Consider the following 21,082-nt stretch of genomic DNA (forward strand, 5'->3'; position numbering starts at 1 on the left):
CAGCGGTTAGCGTTCCCCGGTCACAGTCATAGGCTTGTGGGCCGTGGGTTCGAATCCTGGCGGGTTGAGGTGTTGATTGTATGTAGAAGTCCGCGTGCTTTATTGGGCTAATGAAATATATATGGATCCTCGTGTTTCGAAGCCGGATTTGGTAAAACGTTACTCTGACCACCTAAGTGATACGGGTGGTCCCCATTAGAGGTTCACGGCGCCATAAGCTCGTTGAACAGGCTTTGTGTGAAATATAACAAAGTCTAGGACTGCTTTTAGTATCCTGGTGGTCCAGCGGTTAGCGTTCCCCGGTCACAGTCATAGGCTTGTGGGCCGTGGGTTCGAATCCTGGCGGGTTGAGGTGTTGATTGTATGTAGAAGTCCGCGTGCTTTATTGGGCTAATGAAATATATATGGATCCTCGTGTTTCGAAGCCGGATTTGGTAAAACGTTACTCTGACCACCTAAGTGATACGGGTGGTCCCCATTAGAGGTTCACGGCGCCATAAGCTCGTTGAACAGGCTTTGTGTGAAATATAACAAAGTCTAGGACTGCTTTTAGTATCCTGGTGGTCCAGCGGTTAGCGTTCCCCGGTCACAGTCATAGGCTTGTGGGCCGTGGGTTCGAATCCTGGCGGGTTGAGGTGTTGATTGTATGTAGAAGTCCGCGTGCTTTATTGGGCTAATGAAATATATATGGATCCTCGTGTTTCGAAGCCGGATTTGGTAAAACGTTACTCTGACCACCTAAGTGATACGGGTGGTCCCCATTAGAGGTTCACGGCGCCATAAGCACCAACATCTGCACCAGCTGCCTCTCCCCTCACCTTAACATTGTGTAGACTGTAGCATTTTTTAAATCTATCAAACCACCCATGACTTCCTGTAAAGGTTTGATCACATTTATCTCCTGCCTGCTCCTTCAGGCTTTGGAACAGGCTTCTTGCTTTTGCCTGTATGGTTAGAACGCTTAAGGGTACACGCTTCTGTATCTGGTCTTCTATCCATATCACCAATAATTTTTCCATATCGTGGATAGGACCTTGTCTTTTCTTTGATATTATAGTTCCCTTTATAGGTGTTGTTCCTTTCACTACTTCACAAATACGTTCCTTGTCGTTCAGAATAGTGGATATAGTCGAGTGTGAGAAACCTTGGTCGCGTGAGATTGTTGCTACTGTTTTTCCATTCTCATACCGTGTTATTATCTTCAGCTTCATCTCAAAAGTAATTGCCTGTCTCCTTTTCCTTGGAGCACCACCAGCACTCTCACTTTTACGCTTTCCAGTCATTATAAAGTCAATTAAATACGATAATAACGAAAGTTCACAGCGCGATCAGTATAGGATACGATAGCCAAACACAAACAAAGCGCTCCACTGAGTGAGTGTACCCACAAAGCGACCCAAGACGTGCCTCCCTCTCGCCCAGGACGGAAACGTTTCGGTATAGAAAATGCGCGCGTCATTTGAAAATATTTTTGGTTACGACGGTCGCAGTCGTATGTCCCGTACGAACGTATGGTCAAAGCAGGTCGTAAGTGCCAATGGACGTAAGTCCACGTAGTCGTAAGTCGGGGTCTAGCTGTATATATACACACACACACACACACACACATACTTCTCGTACGACATACTTGACCTACGACCACCCGGACATACAACCGCTTCAGTTGTACCCAAATTTTGTCAAATTACATATTTTCGAGTCCCAACGTTAATGATTGCGCTGTGTACTGACGAAGTTTTTGTTTGTAATTCACTTTAAAATGGCTGGCAAGCTTAAAAGTGAGAGTTTTGTGGTGCTGAGAAGAGAGACACCCATTTTGGATTTTCTATGTATCATTTAATCATTTTCGGTTTAAGACCTGGATTTGGGTCCCTAACCCCGTCGTAGGTTGAGGAGCAGTGGGCAAGAAAAGGGAAGCCGGAAATTGGAGGACGGAAATGCTGCGTTTAGCATATTGCAGGTGTGAGATGCAGGTATTAGAACAAGTCTTTTCTAGGGGGGTCGTATGCATGCTTTTCTCAGCACATGAGGACAGCGCTGTCTATTTTTAGGGGGGTCGATTGTAATATTTAGAAATTTCGGTGTGATATTTAGAGACGTAAATACCAATAATGGCGATACCTTGTCATTTAAGGTCGACTGAGTGATGGTGGTGCTGCCCGCACGTAGTGAGAGCTTCTGGAACTGCGCCCATATAATATTAAGTATACTCTGGCGAATTAATATGGACGTGAATTATGAAATTAAAAATTAGTAAAGATCGTTTTTCATGAAATTAAATGAGTTATTAAATTAAAAATTATTAAAGATCGTTTCTCAGTCTAAATATGTCACGTATGCCCAAATTAAGCTATTAGTTGTGCGGAAAATAGGTCCCTAGCCCAAACATGCCTTGGGGCACGCCTGGCTGGCCCAGTCGCGTGGCAGCGGTCGAGCCAGTGGAACGCTGCTCTGCGCGTCCAGGAAAACGCCCACGTAGTCTGGTCTCCTTTGTGTACGACGTCAGTATTAACAAGTAAGCTTTATTCGATCTCAGGCAGAGATTAGATAGGGCAGAGGATAAGTTAACAATAGCTAACAGAGGGTTCATTGCAGGGATTCTGCATAGCCCACTCGGTGTGAGCGGTCTGTCGGTCTGAGCCCACTCGGTCTGAGCCCACGGGGGTCTTGAGCTGTCTTGAGCACACACGGTTGAGTGAGCAGTTTGAGGGTTGGAGCGGAGCCAGCTGTCTGTGTGGACAACTAACTACATGGGACCATCGTCCGCCCCGGTTGAAGATCGTTTGGGGTCACCAGATCTCCTCCACCTCGGTTCACAATAGTACCACATAATCTTCAGGCAGTTTAGTGAAAACCTCTTACTAATGGGAAAATAGAACCCCCCTCAGCTGAACAGGTTTCAGTGGCTAACTGGCCCCACTCTCTTCCATTTCATGGATGTACTGAGTGTAAACTGAGGCTATCTGAGTGAATGAATGGTCACACACCGAGACCAGGAGTCTAGTGGGTACTTAGAGAAACATTTTGTCTCCCCTTAGTATGGGGGTATGCTGAGCTTGTATGATGTATGTTACAGGAAATAATTTAAGGTGTATTTAGAATGTGTATGTAGTTAATAATTTTCTTAATATTGTTTATTCCCAGTTCTCAGGGACTGGTATTATTTTGTTGAGTGCCCTTAAGGTCTATTCATGGTGGAGTTAATAATTTCTTAATGTTTCATGCCATTTCCCCAGTGCTTGATAGTACTGTTTTCTAATGTTTATGTGCCACTAAGTGATGTCAGATAACAAGGGAACTGTTTTCAGATGAGGTTCCTCATTTCTGTTGTAGTCAAGCGAGTTACAAAATTACCCGACCGGGGTGTGTGTATATATATATATATATATATATATATATATATATATATATATATATATATATATATATATATATATATATATATATATATATATATATATATATATATATATATATATATATATATATATATATATATATATATATATATATATATATATATATATATATATATATATATATATATATATATATATATATATATATATATATATATATATATATATATATATATATATATATATATATAGAGAGAGAGAATTGCATAAAGATGTAAAATTTTTCTTACAAAATATTTTCTCACAAACTTTTGTTTAATACAATGTAATCTAATCATGCTCTTTTTTTTGTCTAAAATTAGTATGAGCATACCCCTAACTTTTAACATAACCTAACCTAACTTTACTTAACCTAATCTTTACTTAACCTAACTTTACTTAACCTAATCTTTACCTAACCTAACTTTACTTAACCTAATCTTTACCTAACCTAACTTTACTTAACCTAACCTTTACCTAACCTAACTTTACTTAACCTAACCTTTACCTATCCACTAATTTTTCAGTACTAACCCGCGGGCGAAATTGAGCAAAAACGAATATACAGGCATAAAACGCTGGATTTTCACTGTTTTTTTTTTATAGTGGACACTGTTGTAGTTTGTGCAAATGTGTTAAGGAATGAATATTTCTAAAATTAATGTAACTTAACATTTGTTGGTAGGAAAAACAGACCTAACCACCTAACCAAACAAACCTACCTAACTTCCTTACAGAGCCCACCCCCCCCAATCCCCCCCAGGTATATTAAACAGAAAGAACGTACAGTACTATGATACGGTGACATTTGAGGCATTTTCTGTACGTGAATTGATACAGCCACATCGGTGATTACGCAGCCCGGGCGACCGAGTGATTTATTGTGATGGCGGGAAATGTCAAGCATTGAGAAAGTGATGAAAAAATTTCTTTCCAGTCTGAAAGCACAGGGATTCCCACAGTGTGGACAGTCCCTATATAAAGGAACAATGCCGTGGTCTTTGAGCAATTGAAGGATCTCGTTGTCTTTATCCTTAAATTCACAAATTACGTCCATATAAGACAGTCAACACTCTTCATGTGTCATGCTGAAAATGAAACTGCCACGAGCCCAGGGAAAAGTGCCTCAGCAGAGCCCGGTCTCATTACCGCTGGGGAAGACAAATTAGTGCTTGCCTATGCACCTAATTATCTACAAAACGAGACTTTTGCACAAGAAAAGATTACCATATCAGAACTCACTGATGAAAATAAAGTAGGAAAATAAACAGTAATACAAATAACTCGTTTGCGGGTTAGTCGTATACAGTGGTCCCTCGGTTAATGAGCACAATTCGTTCCAGAAGGTTGCTCGCTAACCGAAAAACTCGTTAACCGAAACCATTGTTTCAATGGGTTTTTGGGTAATTGGTTCCAGCTCACCGAAAATTGCCTAAAATCAACAAAAAAGGTAGTAAAGTACACTCACTTAGAGGTGTGTATGTAGAAGGCTCCTGGATGATGATGATGGGAATTAGAATGGGGGTGGAGGAGAAGGGAGAAAAGAAGGCATTGGGGTGAAAGAGAAGTCACCCCATGGTGCCATTTCACCCATAAAATTTTAGTTCTCTTGGTGTAATTCAAGATTATTTTCTTTAAATCAACACTGCACTGCATTACGTAGTGTCAATATGTAAAATAAATGTCAAAATAACCAATAATTTGCTTGGAAACAGAAAAAAAAACATTTAGTTGAAGAGAGTCTCAAGCAAGATGTTACCTCCACTGGAAAGACACAGAGACTGACGCCTGTTCAATAATTGTTAAAATGACTACAAAATTTAATATTAAACTTTTAAAATTATTGAATAGTATAAACCTCTTGATATTTACTAAAATAGTAAGGAATTTAAGCCCTAGAACCGATTACTGTATTGGCAGACTAATACTACAGCTGGTGGACCGCCAAATGCAAGTGAAAACATGTTGAGGTCCGCTTGTAAGAAACTCGTTAATTGAGGGATTGCTCGTTAACCGAAGTTAAGAATCTTATGGAAGGTATATTGTTAACCGAAATCTCATTAACCGAGGCGCTCGTTAACCGAAGGATCACTGTATATCAACCACCGAGTCCTAACCCAACCTTTACCTAAACTAACCTTTATCTAAACTAACCTTTACCTAACCTAACCTTACTTAAATAACCTAACCTAACCTTAACATGCCTAGCCTAACCTAAATTTAAAATGCATAAAGGTTAAAATGCATAATTGTTGCATCCTAAGTTACATTTATATATCATCAACAGATTTGCAGATATGTTGGAGAAATGATCATAAAAAGTTTGTCATCTCTGCAAATGTACTTTTTAAAAAAGAAATCTAAATTTTTCTAGAGAAATTAATTTTTGTCATGTGCATTGTGGCTTGGTTTGGTTAGGTAGGGTAACGTTAGGTTAGATAAGGTAAAATGTATCGAATAAAAAACCTACGAACATAATTCTCTTTCTAAGAAAAAAAAATGCCTTACCACTTAATTTTTACCCCTCTTTTATTAGGTTTGATGAACTTAGATTGGGTTAAGTATTGTTTAACTCTGAGTCATGGGTACTTATTGGATAATTGGCAGAATAACTTGTTATAACGTGGTCCTAGCAAAGGTGGAGTCTAGGCAAAAATGTTCACTTGACCTCATAATTGGCTTTTGTTACTGAAGGATATTTACAGCTATACCACATTAATAAGGTCTATCTGCAAGTCTACCCAGACATAACAAAAATTGTACCATAAATGTGGACAATAAAAATCTTCTATTTTAGTGCAAATTACTTGAAAAGTTGTAAGAAGACAAAAGCTGCATCTCTTCCATTCTGCAAGAAATAGAAATACCCAAGCCTCTTCTTATCGTAAAAAAAAAATTAATTCAAAAGACAAACTAATATCATATTTTAGGACATAATGTTGATGTACAAAACATTTTTTTCTTCATTTTTCTATGATAAAACAAGTCTAACAAGCATTATCACAACATATAGTATTAACTTTTCTTATGCAATCGGGAAATAGGACTACTATATCCAGGTTGAGCGTGTTACAGCACCTAAGGAGGTGCTGTAAGTTACGGGCTAGATTACGGAGTCCGCTGCCAAATATTTGTTTTGAGTATACTGATCGGAGACTGTAAGTCAAGATTCGGGGTAAACAAAGAGATACAGTCCCGTAGATGCTTTTGAGTATGCGGCCCCAGTTTTGAACAGTACTGTACTGTACCTTCAAACAGGGCTTTTAAAATTGACTTATCCCTACCTATTACTGTACCTGTCTAAACTTTTAAGTGGTACCAGGTGACATTCATGAACTTTGCTCCAAAATCTGAGCCATTTTTGAGAAGCTCATTATTTTGAGTTTTGTTGGAAACATATGCTCCATGTCAGAATACAGGTTGGACCTCGCTAATCCAGGAAGCTTGGGACCAGACCGGTTCCGGATTAGCGAAAATTCCGAACCATCGAAGCCGAGGTTAAAAAAAGCCAAAATAATGCATAATATGAATTTTTTCTGGTATCAATACAACTTAAATCAACATAAATCTAGCCCAGGCTTACTGGACCTCTTTATGACAAGGTGTTAATGCTATGGCACAAGTTTACTGTACACTGGACCCCAGCTTGATGCACATTCACTGCATGGGAATTCGCATATATGTAAAGAACTAAAAATATAAATTATTTGAAATACTCTGTAACATTCAATGCCATAATATCTTGCCCACTGGGGATAGTGAAAAAGCCATAATTTTGAACAACATAATACTGCACTGACTTTGTACTCAAATGTACTACGCTAAAGACCTAAAAAAAATTATCTCGTGCATGCTATGAGATGTTTCTACTCAAATTAATTGCTATCTCGCAAGGGTTCCAGCAATGCAAGTTATATTCTCCTACAGTCAAGTCAGTGTCACCTTATAAGAGAAAAACTTTTAGTCTAAAACCACCTTTACCCCTATAAAATCCTCGTCGGTAGGGTGGTGGCCAGGGAGGACTATACGGTCTAGGGAGTTTTAGTTTTTGGCTTATACAGTACAATGTCCCTGACTTGACTTAGCAGAATATAACTTGCAATGCTGGAAACCTTGCAAGAAAACAATTAATTTTATTATAAAAATCCCATAGTTTGAACAAGATAGTGTTTTTTAGTCCTTTAGCCTAGTACATTTGAGTACAAAGTGAGTACAGCTTTATGTTGTTAAACAATTATGGCTTTTTAGTAATTAACTTAGTACATTTGAGTACAGGTTCTGATAATTGGATTGATTTTTGTTTGAGAATAATATTTTATCAACCTGGCACCAAATGAACGTAAATTATTTGAGAATTGTGGTGAAATTGCATAAAGAAGTGTTAACGGAATCTTGTGGGGAGAGAGGGGAGGGATCCACCCACCCCCCCTACCAGCCAGCTGCTCCCAGATAAACACTCGTCTTCCACATGCAATATACTCCTACACTTGTTTGTTCTTATTTTTATCTTTATAATACTGTACAATATACAATTTTCTCTTTATTCACGAGACAAATGCAGTGGTTGCTTACCTAACACACTTAACAATAAATAACAATTACCTCGATAAATCGGACTAATTGGGGCAGATACCAGTCCAAAAAATTTGAATATACCCCCTGTATAGAGGGAGAGGGATGGAGATAACACTGTTATCTGAACTGTTTAAAGAAAATCAGTTGTTATATTATAACTGTACTTAAGCAACTAAGGTCTTTAAAAAGTATCAGCTTTCCCGAAAAAGAATCCCACACCGAACACTTATGAGTCATTTGTTTACAAAGGGCAAAGAGCTGATCATCTTACCACAAAGACTGAATGTGTCTTCAACACTTAGTAAATTAGTACCGAACAGTCATGTATTTATCATCACTTAATAAATACTATTGTAGTGTATATATCATTAATGAATAAGTAATATTGTAGTGTACAATATTGTTTATTTGCATGTACCCTGGTTTATTCATTAATCATTTATTTAAGAGTACAAGTAGCCAAATTGAGCCATCTTATAACACTCAAAGGTAGTAAATAACGTTCTTAGGAAGGTATCTCCATATCAAATACCAAAGTGTTATAGTGATCCCTGCTGTAAGCTGGTCTACTGAAAGCTATCACATGAACGTTTCTTCACACGAACGTTTCTTCACATGAACGTTTCTTGAATAAATAACTTTCTGATACAGCGTATCTTTTTATTTTCAAATCATATTACAAATTACATACAGTATTGTGTTATTTCTCTATCATTGAAAACGTTATATTAATCATGATGAACCATAAACCATAAGAGGCCAATCATACGAGAAGATAATACAGAATCAATAAATAAATAAACCTGATGAATGCGGCAACACCTGATCAGCCCCAGCCTACTTACATACTCAGGTGTCTTAGTTCTCAGTAAGCCTTTAGCAAATCTGATTAGAACACTGTACAGTATTCAGTAAGTGTTGTTCATTTCATAAGATTTTTTTTTTATTAAATCTTTCCATTTTTTTTAAGTATTTCTGTTGACCAGAGCACCTCAGTCTGAAAAAAGCGATTTACATGTATCAAGGTTTCACTAAATAAATTTCCGGAACAAATCAATTATCTTTTTAAGTGAAATGAAAAAAAATACAAAAAAAAATATAAAAAAACGAAGTAAAAAAAAAAACATTTTTGCATAACTAATCATGACTACAATCATCTATCTGTGAGTGAGCAGGTACTGTACAGACAGGCCTCAGATATCTGAAAATATGTTCCCAGTGACTGAAAGGAACCAGAAGCATTTTCAGGCAATTTAAACAACATAATAAAGTATTAAAATTATTATAAAAAAGTCAACATTAGATTGCAGACGTGAGAGCCTCCAGGTACTGGACCACAAATGTAAAGCAATGAGTGCAAAGCAGAGTTTGTCATTATACTGAGGCACTATGGAATTAAGCATGCAAGTACAGGTACAGTATACAGACAGCCCATATATGTACAAGTACAGTAAAGGTAGAGTATTTCTGATGTGAGGCAATTATCCTCATAATCTTGAAATGATCCCCAGCTTTCAGACTTAGTTGTCACAATATTCAAGTGATGCACTAAAGCAGAGTTTGCCACCAAAGGGAAATCCTGCAGAAGGGAGAGTTACGTAGATGGCTCTAGGCATCTAATAAGGGACAAGCCTCTCGGCTGTGTAGGAACCAAAATGAAATTACCTAAAGATTAGGCATCCCTTTTTATTCTCCGTGATGAATAAACAACTAACATTAACTTAACCTAATACCCAGCAGGTGGTGTTAAAATTTTAAATCATTTGGTGAAACCAGCTAGGTTGACAAACCTTCATGTGAACCCCAAAATGATGTGATGAACCAGATTGCAATATCAGTGCATCGCCATTGGGAAAATTAATTCAGTACTAGAAAAGTGCGTAGTCCCTAGGCATGACATACTGTAAGAGGCATTGTTACCACAGTGGGTGAAGATGCCAAGGTGCCTGTTGGGGACGTGTAGTCACAAATTACAGGACTGAACTTCCAATGTGACCAGGAGTATCAATTGAAAGATAACTTTGAATTTAAATTATTTTTCTGTTGCTCCCATATATATATAATATATATATATATATATATATATATATATATATATATATATATATATATATATATATATATATATATATATATCATGTAGATCCACAATGAAAAGTGATAAGAAAATTTGACTTTAGCTTTCCTTTATTCAGTTGCTCTGAAGATGTCTTGAATAAAGACGAAAGCTAAGGTGCTGTTTCCCTTTTCCTTGTGATTTTATATATATATATATATATATATATATATATATATATATATATATATATATATATATATATATATATATATATATATATATATATATATAAGAGAGATATATCCTGAAATGCATTGTCCCAAATGGTATTAGTTTAGTTTAGGTTATCTGGGAATCTTGGTAACTTAACTACTGGAATCAGTAGTTTAGACAATTCTAAGACACTTCTATGTCGTTTCCCTCGCAAAAGACTTATAAATGCCCCGCCCCCAGTTTGGAGGTTCGGTCAGGTCATTTGCGAGAAAAACGATTGTCTAAACTACTGATTCCAGTCGTTAAATTACCAAGATTCCCGGATGACCGAAACTAAAACTTTACGTCCCAAATAGATAAATCCTTAAATTTGATTTAAATGAGTGGAACGAGTACAAAGTATACTGTATATCATTAAACTTTAGTAACTGCAGAAACGCCTTAGATTTCAATCAATACAAATGGTATGACAAAACATTATCAATGGCAAAATATACTAATAAAAACAAAGTGAAAATAAAACGAAGAAAGACATTTATGCCTACGTCTTATGTTACTAAGCTATGAAATATTGCTTAAATAATCATGTGTTCTTTGTGTCTTGAATTGTCTAACACACTACTTGAGTCTCTCTGGATGTTAGGCTCTCACTGAACACTAAACTCACGAGGGATAACACTAACACAGGACATTGGACATTCCTATATGAATGACAAAGCTGACGCCAGCCTCTCGGGATCCTTTAACACAGGGCTAAGACAAATATACGATGGAGTTAAGACTCAGTAGGTAATATCACTTGGACAGAGCCGCCCTAGGTTGGTGGTCCAGTGGATGCAAGTGTGACCCGTATAGTTCATGGTGCTATGGGCGAGATGCACATGGCAGGGCGGCGGGGGAGTTTATTAGTGTACGCCTGGCCTGTTGCAAGGTTTCGCTGCCGGGGCACTGTGGCGATCCGCGAGGCGCAGCGGCAGCAGCCCTGGTCGACACCACCACCACGATACTCTTACCACTCTCACTCTCTACCCTTTTCCTCCACACTGTACTGCTGCCACTAACACATGCACACCTGTGTTCTGAAGAATCCGACACTGGCTTCCACACTTTGTGACACGTTGTCAATAGGTGTGTCCGGTGCCATCCCCGGGCCGAGGTGCGTTGGCGCGTATGAGTGGCCACGCCAGTTGACACAACACTGCCACTTTACATTCACGGAGCTTAAAGGTGAGTACTAGAACGGGCGTCACATGTGCATGTAGTGCCTGGCGGCCTCTTGTATGGTGTGACGTGGGCGTGCGGGCGTGTGGGCGGCCAGGAGAGTTGGAGTAACACAGAGGCGACAAGCCAGGCTCTGTGTGGCGACGAGGGTAGCGGCTGTGTGTAGAGTACGCACAGGGGAGGGGCGGCGGGGAGGAGGGGTAGCCAACGCGCGTAGTAAGACACCCGTCCGAATCCTCGCACTCGCATAATTGGCTAAATTATCTCAAGTTGGTGGTGGTGGCGTGAGGCGCCGCCCGCCGCTCTAGGTTCAGGACCTTCACTGCCAAGAACTTTCCTGCGACCTTGATGCCTTGCCGGCAGAAGCAGCAGTAGGATGTGATGTCGGGGCCACGTCACTACGTCCTCCATGTACTCCCCTCCAACAAGGGCCTTCAAATAGCAAAGCTGTACACAGAGAGAGGAGCGGTCACACTTGCAATGCCCACTGATATCAAGTTATTACCAGTACTGTTTTAAGATTGTGATGTAATGAAGGTGGATACGGCACCATTGGTGAGGGTGGTGGTGCAGGTCTGCTGCAGGCAAGGTTGTGTGGTGGTCAGCTGGAGGGCTACCTGCCTTAACACACACACACACACACACACACACCTACACGATACACATCTACACTACACCACTACTTCTGAGGTCTGTCGGACATTTCAAGGGCGGGCGCCATCCCAGAGGAACTGATTATCAAGGAGTTTCGAACTAACAAGCAAACAGAAAAGGATGAGTACCTGGCGAAACCCTAGCCCGGGCCGGGAAGGCTTGTCCGGAGCCTGCAAATTCTGACGCAGTCGCAGACGCTCGGGGAGCTGGGTGCCACCCGACCTGAGCACTAAATCAATTTCATTTTCACCCTTTCCACAGCGCATCGCCTGTGTGCACTCACTTCCGTACACTGGCAGGGGAGCCCTCACCCACCCGTCACCTTCCTGGCCCTGATGACCTCCTACCCCTACCGGAACTATCCTCTCTTCCCTTTCCCTAACACGCAAGCCTCCCTTCACCCTACTCTACGTAAAACTACCATAGGTTCACACCAAGCTGAAGACGGCCAGACACAACAAAAGAAGAGAAAAAACTACACGATTAGAGAATGGTAGGTGGTGCCAGGGGTAGTAGAAGGAGGGTGACGGGGTTGAGGGCGGGGTAGGTGGTGGGGTTGAGCGTGTGGGGCGGCGGAGTGGAGGAGTGAGTGAGTGGATACAAAGGCTGGCCGCCCCGCCATTCATGCGCACTGGGATCGATACTGCCGCTGGGAACACACCGCTACCGCCGTCCTCCCGGCCGTGTTGCCCATACCACCACCTGGCCTGTCTGTCTGACTGTCTGTCCACACCTACACCCCCACCTGACCTGTCTGTCTGACTGTCTGTCCTCACCTACACACACCTGGCCTGTCTGTCTGACTGTCTCTCCACACCTACACCCCCATGACCTGTCTGCCTGACTGTCTGTCCTCACCCTACCCACCACCACCTGGCCTGTCTGTCTTCACCTACATCCACCTGCCTCATCTGACTGTCCTATCCACACCTACACCCCCACTTGTGCTGTCTGGTCTGACATCTTAATCCTCACCCCTACACCATCCGCCTGGCCTGTCTGTCCCAGGCTGTCTATCCACACAAATGTGCAATGCTGTCCTGACTGTCTGTCCTCACCTACACCACCACTAAGCTGTCTTGTCTTCACACTGTGCATCTGTCTTCCACCTACACCATCCACTGGGCTGTCTGTCCTGCACACCACCTGACCTGTCTGTCTGACTGTCTGTCCTCCCACCTACACCACACAGCCTGTCTGTCCTCACCTACACACCTGGACTGTCTGTCTCCACACCACCACCAGCCTGTCTGCTCACAGGCTGTCTGTCCCTCCGCTTTACCACCACCCCGTCTGACTGTCTGCCTCACCACACCACCACCTGGACTGTCTGTCCCATCACCCACACCACCACCCGGCCTGTCTGTCACAGGCTGTCTGTCCTCACCTACACCACCACCTGACCTGTCTGTCAGGCTGTCTGTCCTCAGCTACACCACCACCCCGACCTGTCTGTCTCACCCACACACACCACCTGAGCCCTGTCTGTCCTCACCTACCACCTGGACTGTCTGTCTCACCTCACCACCACCTGACCTGTCTGTCTGATATGCTGTCCTCCAGCTACACCACCACCCCGTGTCCGTCTGACTGTCTGTCCTCACCTGGGCTGTCTGTCTCACCTACACCACCACCGACCTGTCACCATGGCTGTCTTGTCCTCACCTACACCACCACCTGACCTGTCTGTCTGACTGTCTGTCCTCCAGCCTGCACCACCACCCGACCTGTCTGTCCTCCTGCCTACACCACCACCCAGGCCTGTCTGTCTGACTGTCTGTCCTCCTACACCACCTGGGCTGTCTGTCACGATACAATCTGTCCTCAGCTTCACTTACCACCCGACCTGTCTGTGTCGATGTCTGTCCTCCGCCTGCACCACCTGGTACTTAATCTTGTCTGACTGTCTGTCCTCACCTCACCACCACCTGGCCTGTCTTAATGTTCACCTACCACCATCACCTGGCCTGTCTGTCCTCACCACCGCACCACCTGGGCCTGTCTGTCCTCCACCTACACACCACCTGTCTGCTGGCTGTCTGTCCTCACCTACACCACCACTGTTCTGTCTGTCCTCACCTACACCACCACCTGATATAATCTGTCACATTTTAATCTGTCCTCACCCACACCACCACCGGCGTGTCTGACTGTCTGTCACCACCACTTCACCACACCACAGAGCCTGCCTGTCTAGGCTGTCTGTCTCCACCTGCACCACCACCACCCTCAATCTGTCACAGGCCTGTCTGTCCTCACCTACACCACCACCCAGACTGTCTGTCCGACTGTCTATCCTCTCACCTACACCACCACCTGACCTGTCTGTCCATTTGTCTGTCCTACCTACACCACCTGACCGCCGTGGTCCCGACTAGCTCCATCCTCTTTACACACCACCTGGCCTGTCACATCTGACTGTCTGTCTCCTTTCACCACCACTACGACCTGCCCATCACGGCTGTGCTGTCCTCCTACACAACCACAGGCTTTGTGCCTTCATTTTGTCTGTCCTCCACCTACACCACCACCCATGTGCAATGCGGCTGTCATCCTCCTGCCCACCACCCAGACTGTCTGTCCAGGCTGTCTATCCTCACCACACACCACCACCTGTATAATGCAAAACAACTCTGTCACCTCACCTACACCACCCACCCCAGACACATCAGTCACAGGCTGTCTATCCTCCCTACACCACCACCGGCCTGTTCTGTCTGACTGTCTGTCCTCCACTCACCACCACCCGACCTGCACATGCAGGCTGCTGTCTCACCTACAACCACGAACTGTCTGTCCGACTGTCTGTCCTCACCTACACCTTTCTGCCATCTGTCACAGGCTGTCTGCTGTCCTCCGCCTACACCACCACCTGACCTGTCTGTCTGACTGTCTGTCTCCTCCCAGGCACTGTCACGCTCAGGCTGTCTGTCCTCACCTACACCCCCACCACCCAGGCACCATCACACAGCCATTGTCTGTCCTCCCCTACACACACTTGACCTGTCTCTGTCTAACTGTCTGTCCTCACCTACACCACCACCCGGCCTGTCCTGTGCCATCACCCACCACCACCAGCCTGTCTGTCTCACAGTTGTCTGTCTCCACCTGCACACCACCACCCGACCTCTTGTCCATCACCGACACATGCTGCACCGACCTGTCTGTTATACCTACCTACACCACCCTCAAACCTACTCTTGTCTTAATCTGTCACTGTCACTCCACCGACACATCACCACTTAGGCACATGTGGGCTGTCTTGTCACCCACCTACACCACCACTGACCTGTCTGTCTGTGCATCTGAGCTGTCTGTCCTCACCGACACATCACCACCGACCTGTCCTGTCCATTTGTGTCCTCCACCTACACACCACCTGGCCTGTCTGTCTAACTGTCTGTCCTCCTTTCACACACCACCCTGACCTGTCCTGTCTGTCTGACTGTCTGTCCTCACCTACACCACCACCCATTTTGCATCTGTCTGGCTGTCTGTCCTCCTACACACCACCTGACCTGTCTGTCTGTCTGTCATTTGTCTGTCCTCCACCGTCATCGCGAGCCTGTCTGTCACAGGCTGTCACCCATTCTCCCCTACACACCACGCCACCTGACCTCTGTCTGTCTATTTCATACCATCCTCCACCTACCCCACCACCCAGACTTTGTCTGTCATTGTCTGTCCTCACCTACACCACCACAGCCTGTCTGTCCTCCACACCACACACCACCACCTGGCTTGTCTTGTTTAGGCTGTCTGTCCTCACCTACACACCTGAGCCTGTCCTCCCCACACCACCTGGCCTGTCTGTCTGACTGTCTGTCTCCTTTCCACACCTGTCTGTCCCCAGTTGTCTGTCCTGCACCACACCTGACCTGCCTGTCTGTCCTCACCCTACACCCACCCACCCGGCTGTCTGTCCTCCCACACCACCACCCTGACTTGTCTGTTTCCCATCCTGTCCTCCCACCCCCCACCACCGACCTGTCTGTGGTTGTGCGTGCTCACCTGCACCACACCACCCCGACCTGTGGAATCTGACTGTGTCTCCACCCCTACACCACCACCCCGACCTGTCTGTCCTCCCACCTACACACCACCACCTGACTTGTCTGTTTGACTGTCTGTCCTCACCTACACCACACACAGGCCTGTCTACATCTGACTGTCTGTCCTCCTCACACCCACCACCCGAGCCACTGTCACCAGTGGCTGTCTGCTCCTCACCTACACACACACAGCCTGTCTGTTTGGCTGTCTGTCCTCCACCCTACACACCTGACTTGTCTGTCCCCAGCTGTCTGTCCTCCCACCTACACCTGACCTGTCTGTCTGACTGTCTGTCCTCCCTCACACCCCACACATGTCTGTTTGTCTGTCCTCCCACCACCACTGACCTGTCTGACTGTCTGTCTCACCTCACACCACCACCAGAATATAATCTGTCTGTTGTTCAATGTGCGTCTCTACCTACCACCACCTGAGCCTGTCTGTCACAGGCTGTCTTGTCCTCTACCCTACACCACCACACCTGACCTGTCTGTCTGTTGTCTGTCCTCCACTTTCACACCACTGACCCCACCTGTCTGTCTGTTTTGTCATGTCCTCCTACACACCACTGTTTGTCTGTTTGTCTGTCCTCCCCCTACACCTACAGGCCTGTCTGTCTGACTGTCTGTCCTCCTTTGCACCACCTGGCCACTGTCTGTCCCATTGTACCTCCCTCTTCCACCACCTGAGCCACATGTTTGTCTGTCTCACCTACACCACCACCTGAGCCTGTCTGTCTCTTTCACACCACCCGACCTGTCTGTCTCCACCCCTACACACCACCCCATTTACCATCTCTGTCCAGGCTGTCTGTGCTCACCCTGCACCACCACCGGAGCCTGTCTGTCCAGTATGCAATCTCACCTCGCCTGCGACCTGTCTGTCTGTTGTCTTGTCACTCACCTACACCACCACCGACCAATCTTGTCTGACTCCCCTGCACCACCACCCGACCTGTCTGTCTGTTTCCTGCACTGTCCTCCACCTACATCACCACCCGACCTGTCTGTCTGTCTGTCTGTCCTCACCTACACCACCACCCGACCTGTCTGTCCCGACTGTCTGTCTCCACCCTACACCACCCACACATTCCTGTCTTGTCCTCACACACACCACACCACCACGACCTGTCTGTCTGGCTGTGTCCACCCCTACACCACCACCTGACCTGTCTGTCACATTTGTCTGTCCTCACCTCCCACCACCGACCTGTCTGTCCAGGCTGTCTGTCCTCACCTACACCACCACCGACCCTGTCTGTCCTCCACCTGCACCGCACCTGTCTTTGTCTCTGCACCACCACCTGACCATGCCTTGTCTCCACCTCACGCCACCACCTGACGTCTGTTTGTTCTGTCATCACCTGCACCACCACCGACCTGTCTGTCATTTCAATCTTGTCCTCACCTACTGCCACCACCGACCTGTCTGTCTGTTGTCTGTCCTCACCTACACCACCACCTGGCTTGTCTGTTTGCTGTCTGTCCTCACCTACACCACCACCCGGCCTGTCTGTCACAGGCTGTCTGTCTCCACCTACACACCACCACCTGGCTTGTCTGTCCGACTGTCTGTCCTCACCTGTACCACCACCCTGACCTGTCTGTCTGACTGTCACCAGTAGTCCCTCCACCCCTCACACACCACCTGACCTGTCTGTCATTTGTCTGTCCTCTCCCTCACCACACTGTCTGTCGGGCTGTCTGTCTCACCTACACCACCACCGACCACCATCTCATTTCTTGTCATCTCACCACCACCTGACCTGTCTGTCCAGGCTGTCTGTCATCACCTACACCACCACCTGACCTGTCTGATCTGTCCTCACCACACCACCACACATTTCTCTCTCTCCCAGGCTGTCTGTCCTCCATCACCACCACTGTCTGTTTGACTGTCTGCCTCCTACACCACCACCCAGGCACATCATTTTGTTGTCCTCACCTACACACCACTACAGGCCTGTCTGCCTTCCAGGCTGTCTCTACTTACACACCTGACTTGTCACCATCACAGGCTGTCTGTCCTCACCCTACACACCACCACACACCTGGCCTGTCTGTCTGGCTGTCTGTCTCACCTACACCACCTGGCCTGTATATATCCTGTCTGGTCATAATCACACCGCCTGACCTGTCTGTTTGTTGTCTGTCCTCACCTACCACCACCTGACCTGTGTCTGTTGCAGCCTCACCTACACCACCACCCCTAAACTGTCTGTTTGTCTGTCTGTCCTCACCTACACACCACCGACCTGTCTGTCATTTGTCTGTCTCTCACCTACACCACCACCTGGCCTGTCATTTGTCTTGTCTGTCCTCACCCTACACCCACCACCACCCGGCCTGTCTGTCCCAGCTGTCTGTCCTCACCCCGCCCACCACCCGGCCTGTCTGTCTGACTGTGTCCTCCACCTACACCACCACCTGACCTGTCTGTTTGTCTGTCTGTCTCACCTACACCACCACCACGACCTGTCTGTCGGCTGTCTGTCTCCCCCTACACCACCACCCACAGCCTGTCTGTCAGGCTGTCTGTCCTCCACCTACACACCACCACCGACCTGTCTGTCCTCACTTCCTGCACCACCGACCTGTGTCCATCACCTGCACCCACCACCTGACCTGTCTGTCACGGCTGTCTGTCATCACCTACACCACCACCTGACCTGTCTGTCCTCACCTACACCACCACCCCAGGCCTGTCTGTCTGTTGTCTGTCCTCCACACACCACCACCTGACCTGTCTGTCTGACTGTCCTCCTGCACCACACAGGCTGTCTGCTCCAGGCTGTCTGTGCTCACCTGCACCACCACCTGACTATGTCTGTGCTCACCTACACCACCACCCCAGGCCTGTCTGTCCCAGGCTGTCTGTCCTCCACCTACACCACCACCACGACCTGTCTCCATACAGTGTCTGTCCTCACCTACACCACCACCTGGCCTGTCTCTCTGGGCTGTCTTAGTAGCTCACCTACACCACCACCTGACCCCTGCAATCTGGGCTGTCTGCTCACCTACACCACCACACCCGACCTGTCTGTCTGACTGTCTGTCCTCACCTACACCAACACCAGACCTGTCACAGTAGGCTGTCCTGTCCTCCACCTAGACCACCACCTGACCTGTCTGTCTGACTGTCTGTCCTCACACACCACACACCACCTGGCCTGTCTGTCCTGACTGTCTGTCCTCTACCACCACCCGACCTGTCTGACTGTCCTGCTCTCTACCGCTTACCAGACCTGTCTGTCCAGCTGTCTGTCTCACCTACACCACCACAGCCTGTATCTGTGGGCATGCATGTCCCACCACCCACCCTGACCTGTCTGTCTGACTGTCTGTCCTCACCTACACCACCACTAGAGCCATCTGTCACAGGCGCATCTTGTCCTCCTGCACCAACACCAGACCTGTCTGTCTGACTGTCTGTCTCACCTCACACACCACCGACCTGTCTGACCTGACTGTCTGTCTCCTACACCACCACCCGACCTGTCTGTCCACAGGCTGTCTGTTCCTCACCTACACCACCACACAGGCTGTCTGTCCTGACCTCTGTCTCCACCTACACCACCACCCCGACCTGTCTGTCTCACCTACACCACCACCTGACCTGTCTCGGCTGCTCTGTCTCACCTACACCACCACCCCGACACCTGCCTTCATCACCACCACCACCCGACCTGTCTGTTCGACTGTCTGTCTCCACCTACACCACCACCTGTTACCAATCCCATCCCATTTGTCTGTCCTCACCACCACCCCAGGCCTGTCTGTCCCTCACCTGCACCTGCCACACAGGCCTGTCACAGTATCACCTGCACACCACCCACAGGCCGCAATCGCAGTCCTGCACCTACACCACCACCCCACATAATCTTGTCTGTTGTCTTAGTCCTCACCTACACCACCGACCTGTCTGTCACAGGCTGTCTGTCACACCTACACCACCCCGACCTGTCTGTCCTGTTTCTGTCCTCCACCACACCACCACCTGACCTGTCTGTCTGACTGTCTGTCCACACCTACACCACCCACCCGACCTGTCTGTCTGGCTGTCTGTCCTCACCACCGGCCTGTCCCAGGCTGTCCTCCGCCACTACACCACCCACACAGGCCTGTCTGTCTGGCTGTCTTGTCCACACCCTGCCACCACCTGAGCCTGTCTGTCCAGGCTGTCTGTCCTCACCTACACCACCACCCCTAAACTGTCCCTGATACAGGCTGTCTTGTCTCCTTTCACACCACCACCTGAGCCTGTCATCTGGGCTGATACCCATCACACCTACACACCACCACCTGAGCCACCATCATCCCAGGCTGTCTGTCCTCACCTACCTAAAACTGTCCATCCAGGCTGTCTGTCCTCACCACCACCTGACCTGTCTGTTTGACTGTCTGTCTCACCTACACCACCTGTCTGTCTCCTACACCACCACCGACCTGTCTGTCTCCACCCCTACACCACCACCAGCCTGTCTGTCAGGCTATCTTGTCCTCACCTACACCACCTGTGTGTCTGTCAGGCTGTCTGTCCACACACCTACACCACCACCTGAGCCTGTCTGTTGTTTTGTCTGTCCTCACACACACCACCACCCCTAAAACTGTCTGCATCCGACTGTCTGTCCTCCCTACACCACCACCTGACCCTGTCTGTCCGACTGTCTGGGCCTCACCGCCACCGACCTGTCTGTCATTGTCTGTCTCACCTACACCACCACCTGGCCTGTCTGTCTGTCTGTCTGACTGTCTGTCTCACCGACACATCACCACCACGACCTGTCTGTCTGAGCTGTCTGTCCTCACCTACACCACCACCTGACCTGTCTGTCTAGCTGTCTGTCCTCACCTACACCCACCACCTGACCTGTCTGTCTGTCTGACTGTCTGTCTCACCTACA

General features: G+C 46.6%; 1 protein-coding gene across 7 annotated transcripts in view; it reads right to left on the bottom strand.

Moving 5' to 3' along the window:
• The window catches only part of LOC121869924, a 127,796-nt gene that overhangs the window by 50,706 nt on the left and 56,008 nt on the right, over positions 1 to 21,082 (bottom strand). The window contains exon 1 of one of the 7 annotated variants that reach the window (XM_042371492.1): positions 11,045 to 11,373. The exons of the other annotated variants lie outside the window; for them this stretch is intronic. Within the exon in view, the coding sequence (XP_042227426.1) occupies positions 11,045 to 11,105 (61 nt within the window). The 5' untranslated portion in view covers positions 11,106 to 11,373. Of the gene's footprint in view, positions 1 to 11,044; positions 11,374 to 21,082 lie in introns of those variants that run through there. 7 annotated transcript variants of the gene reach the window in all.

Source organism: Homarus americanus, unplaced genomic scaffold (assembly GCF_018991925.1).
Source record: "Homarus americanus isolate GMGI-L3 unplaced genomic scaffold, GMGI_Hamer_2.0 scaffold32583, whole genome shotgun sequence".
NCBI classification, from domain to species: Eukaryota; Metazoa; Arthropoda; class Malacostraca; order Decapoda; family Nephropidae; genus Homarus; species Homarus americanus.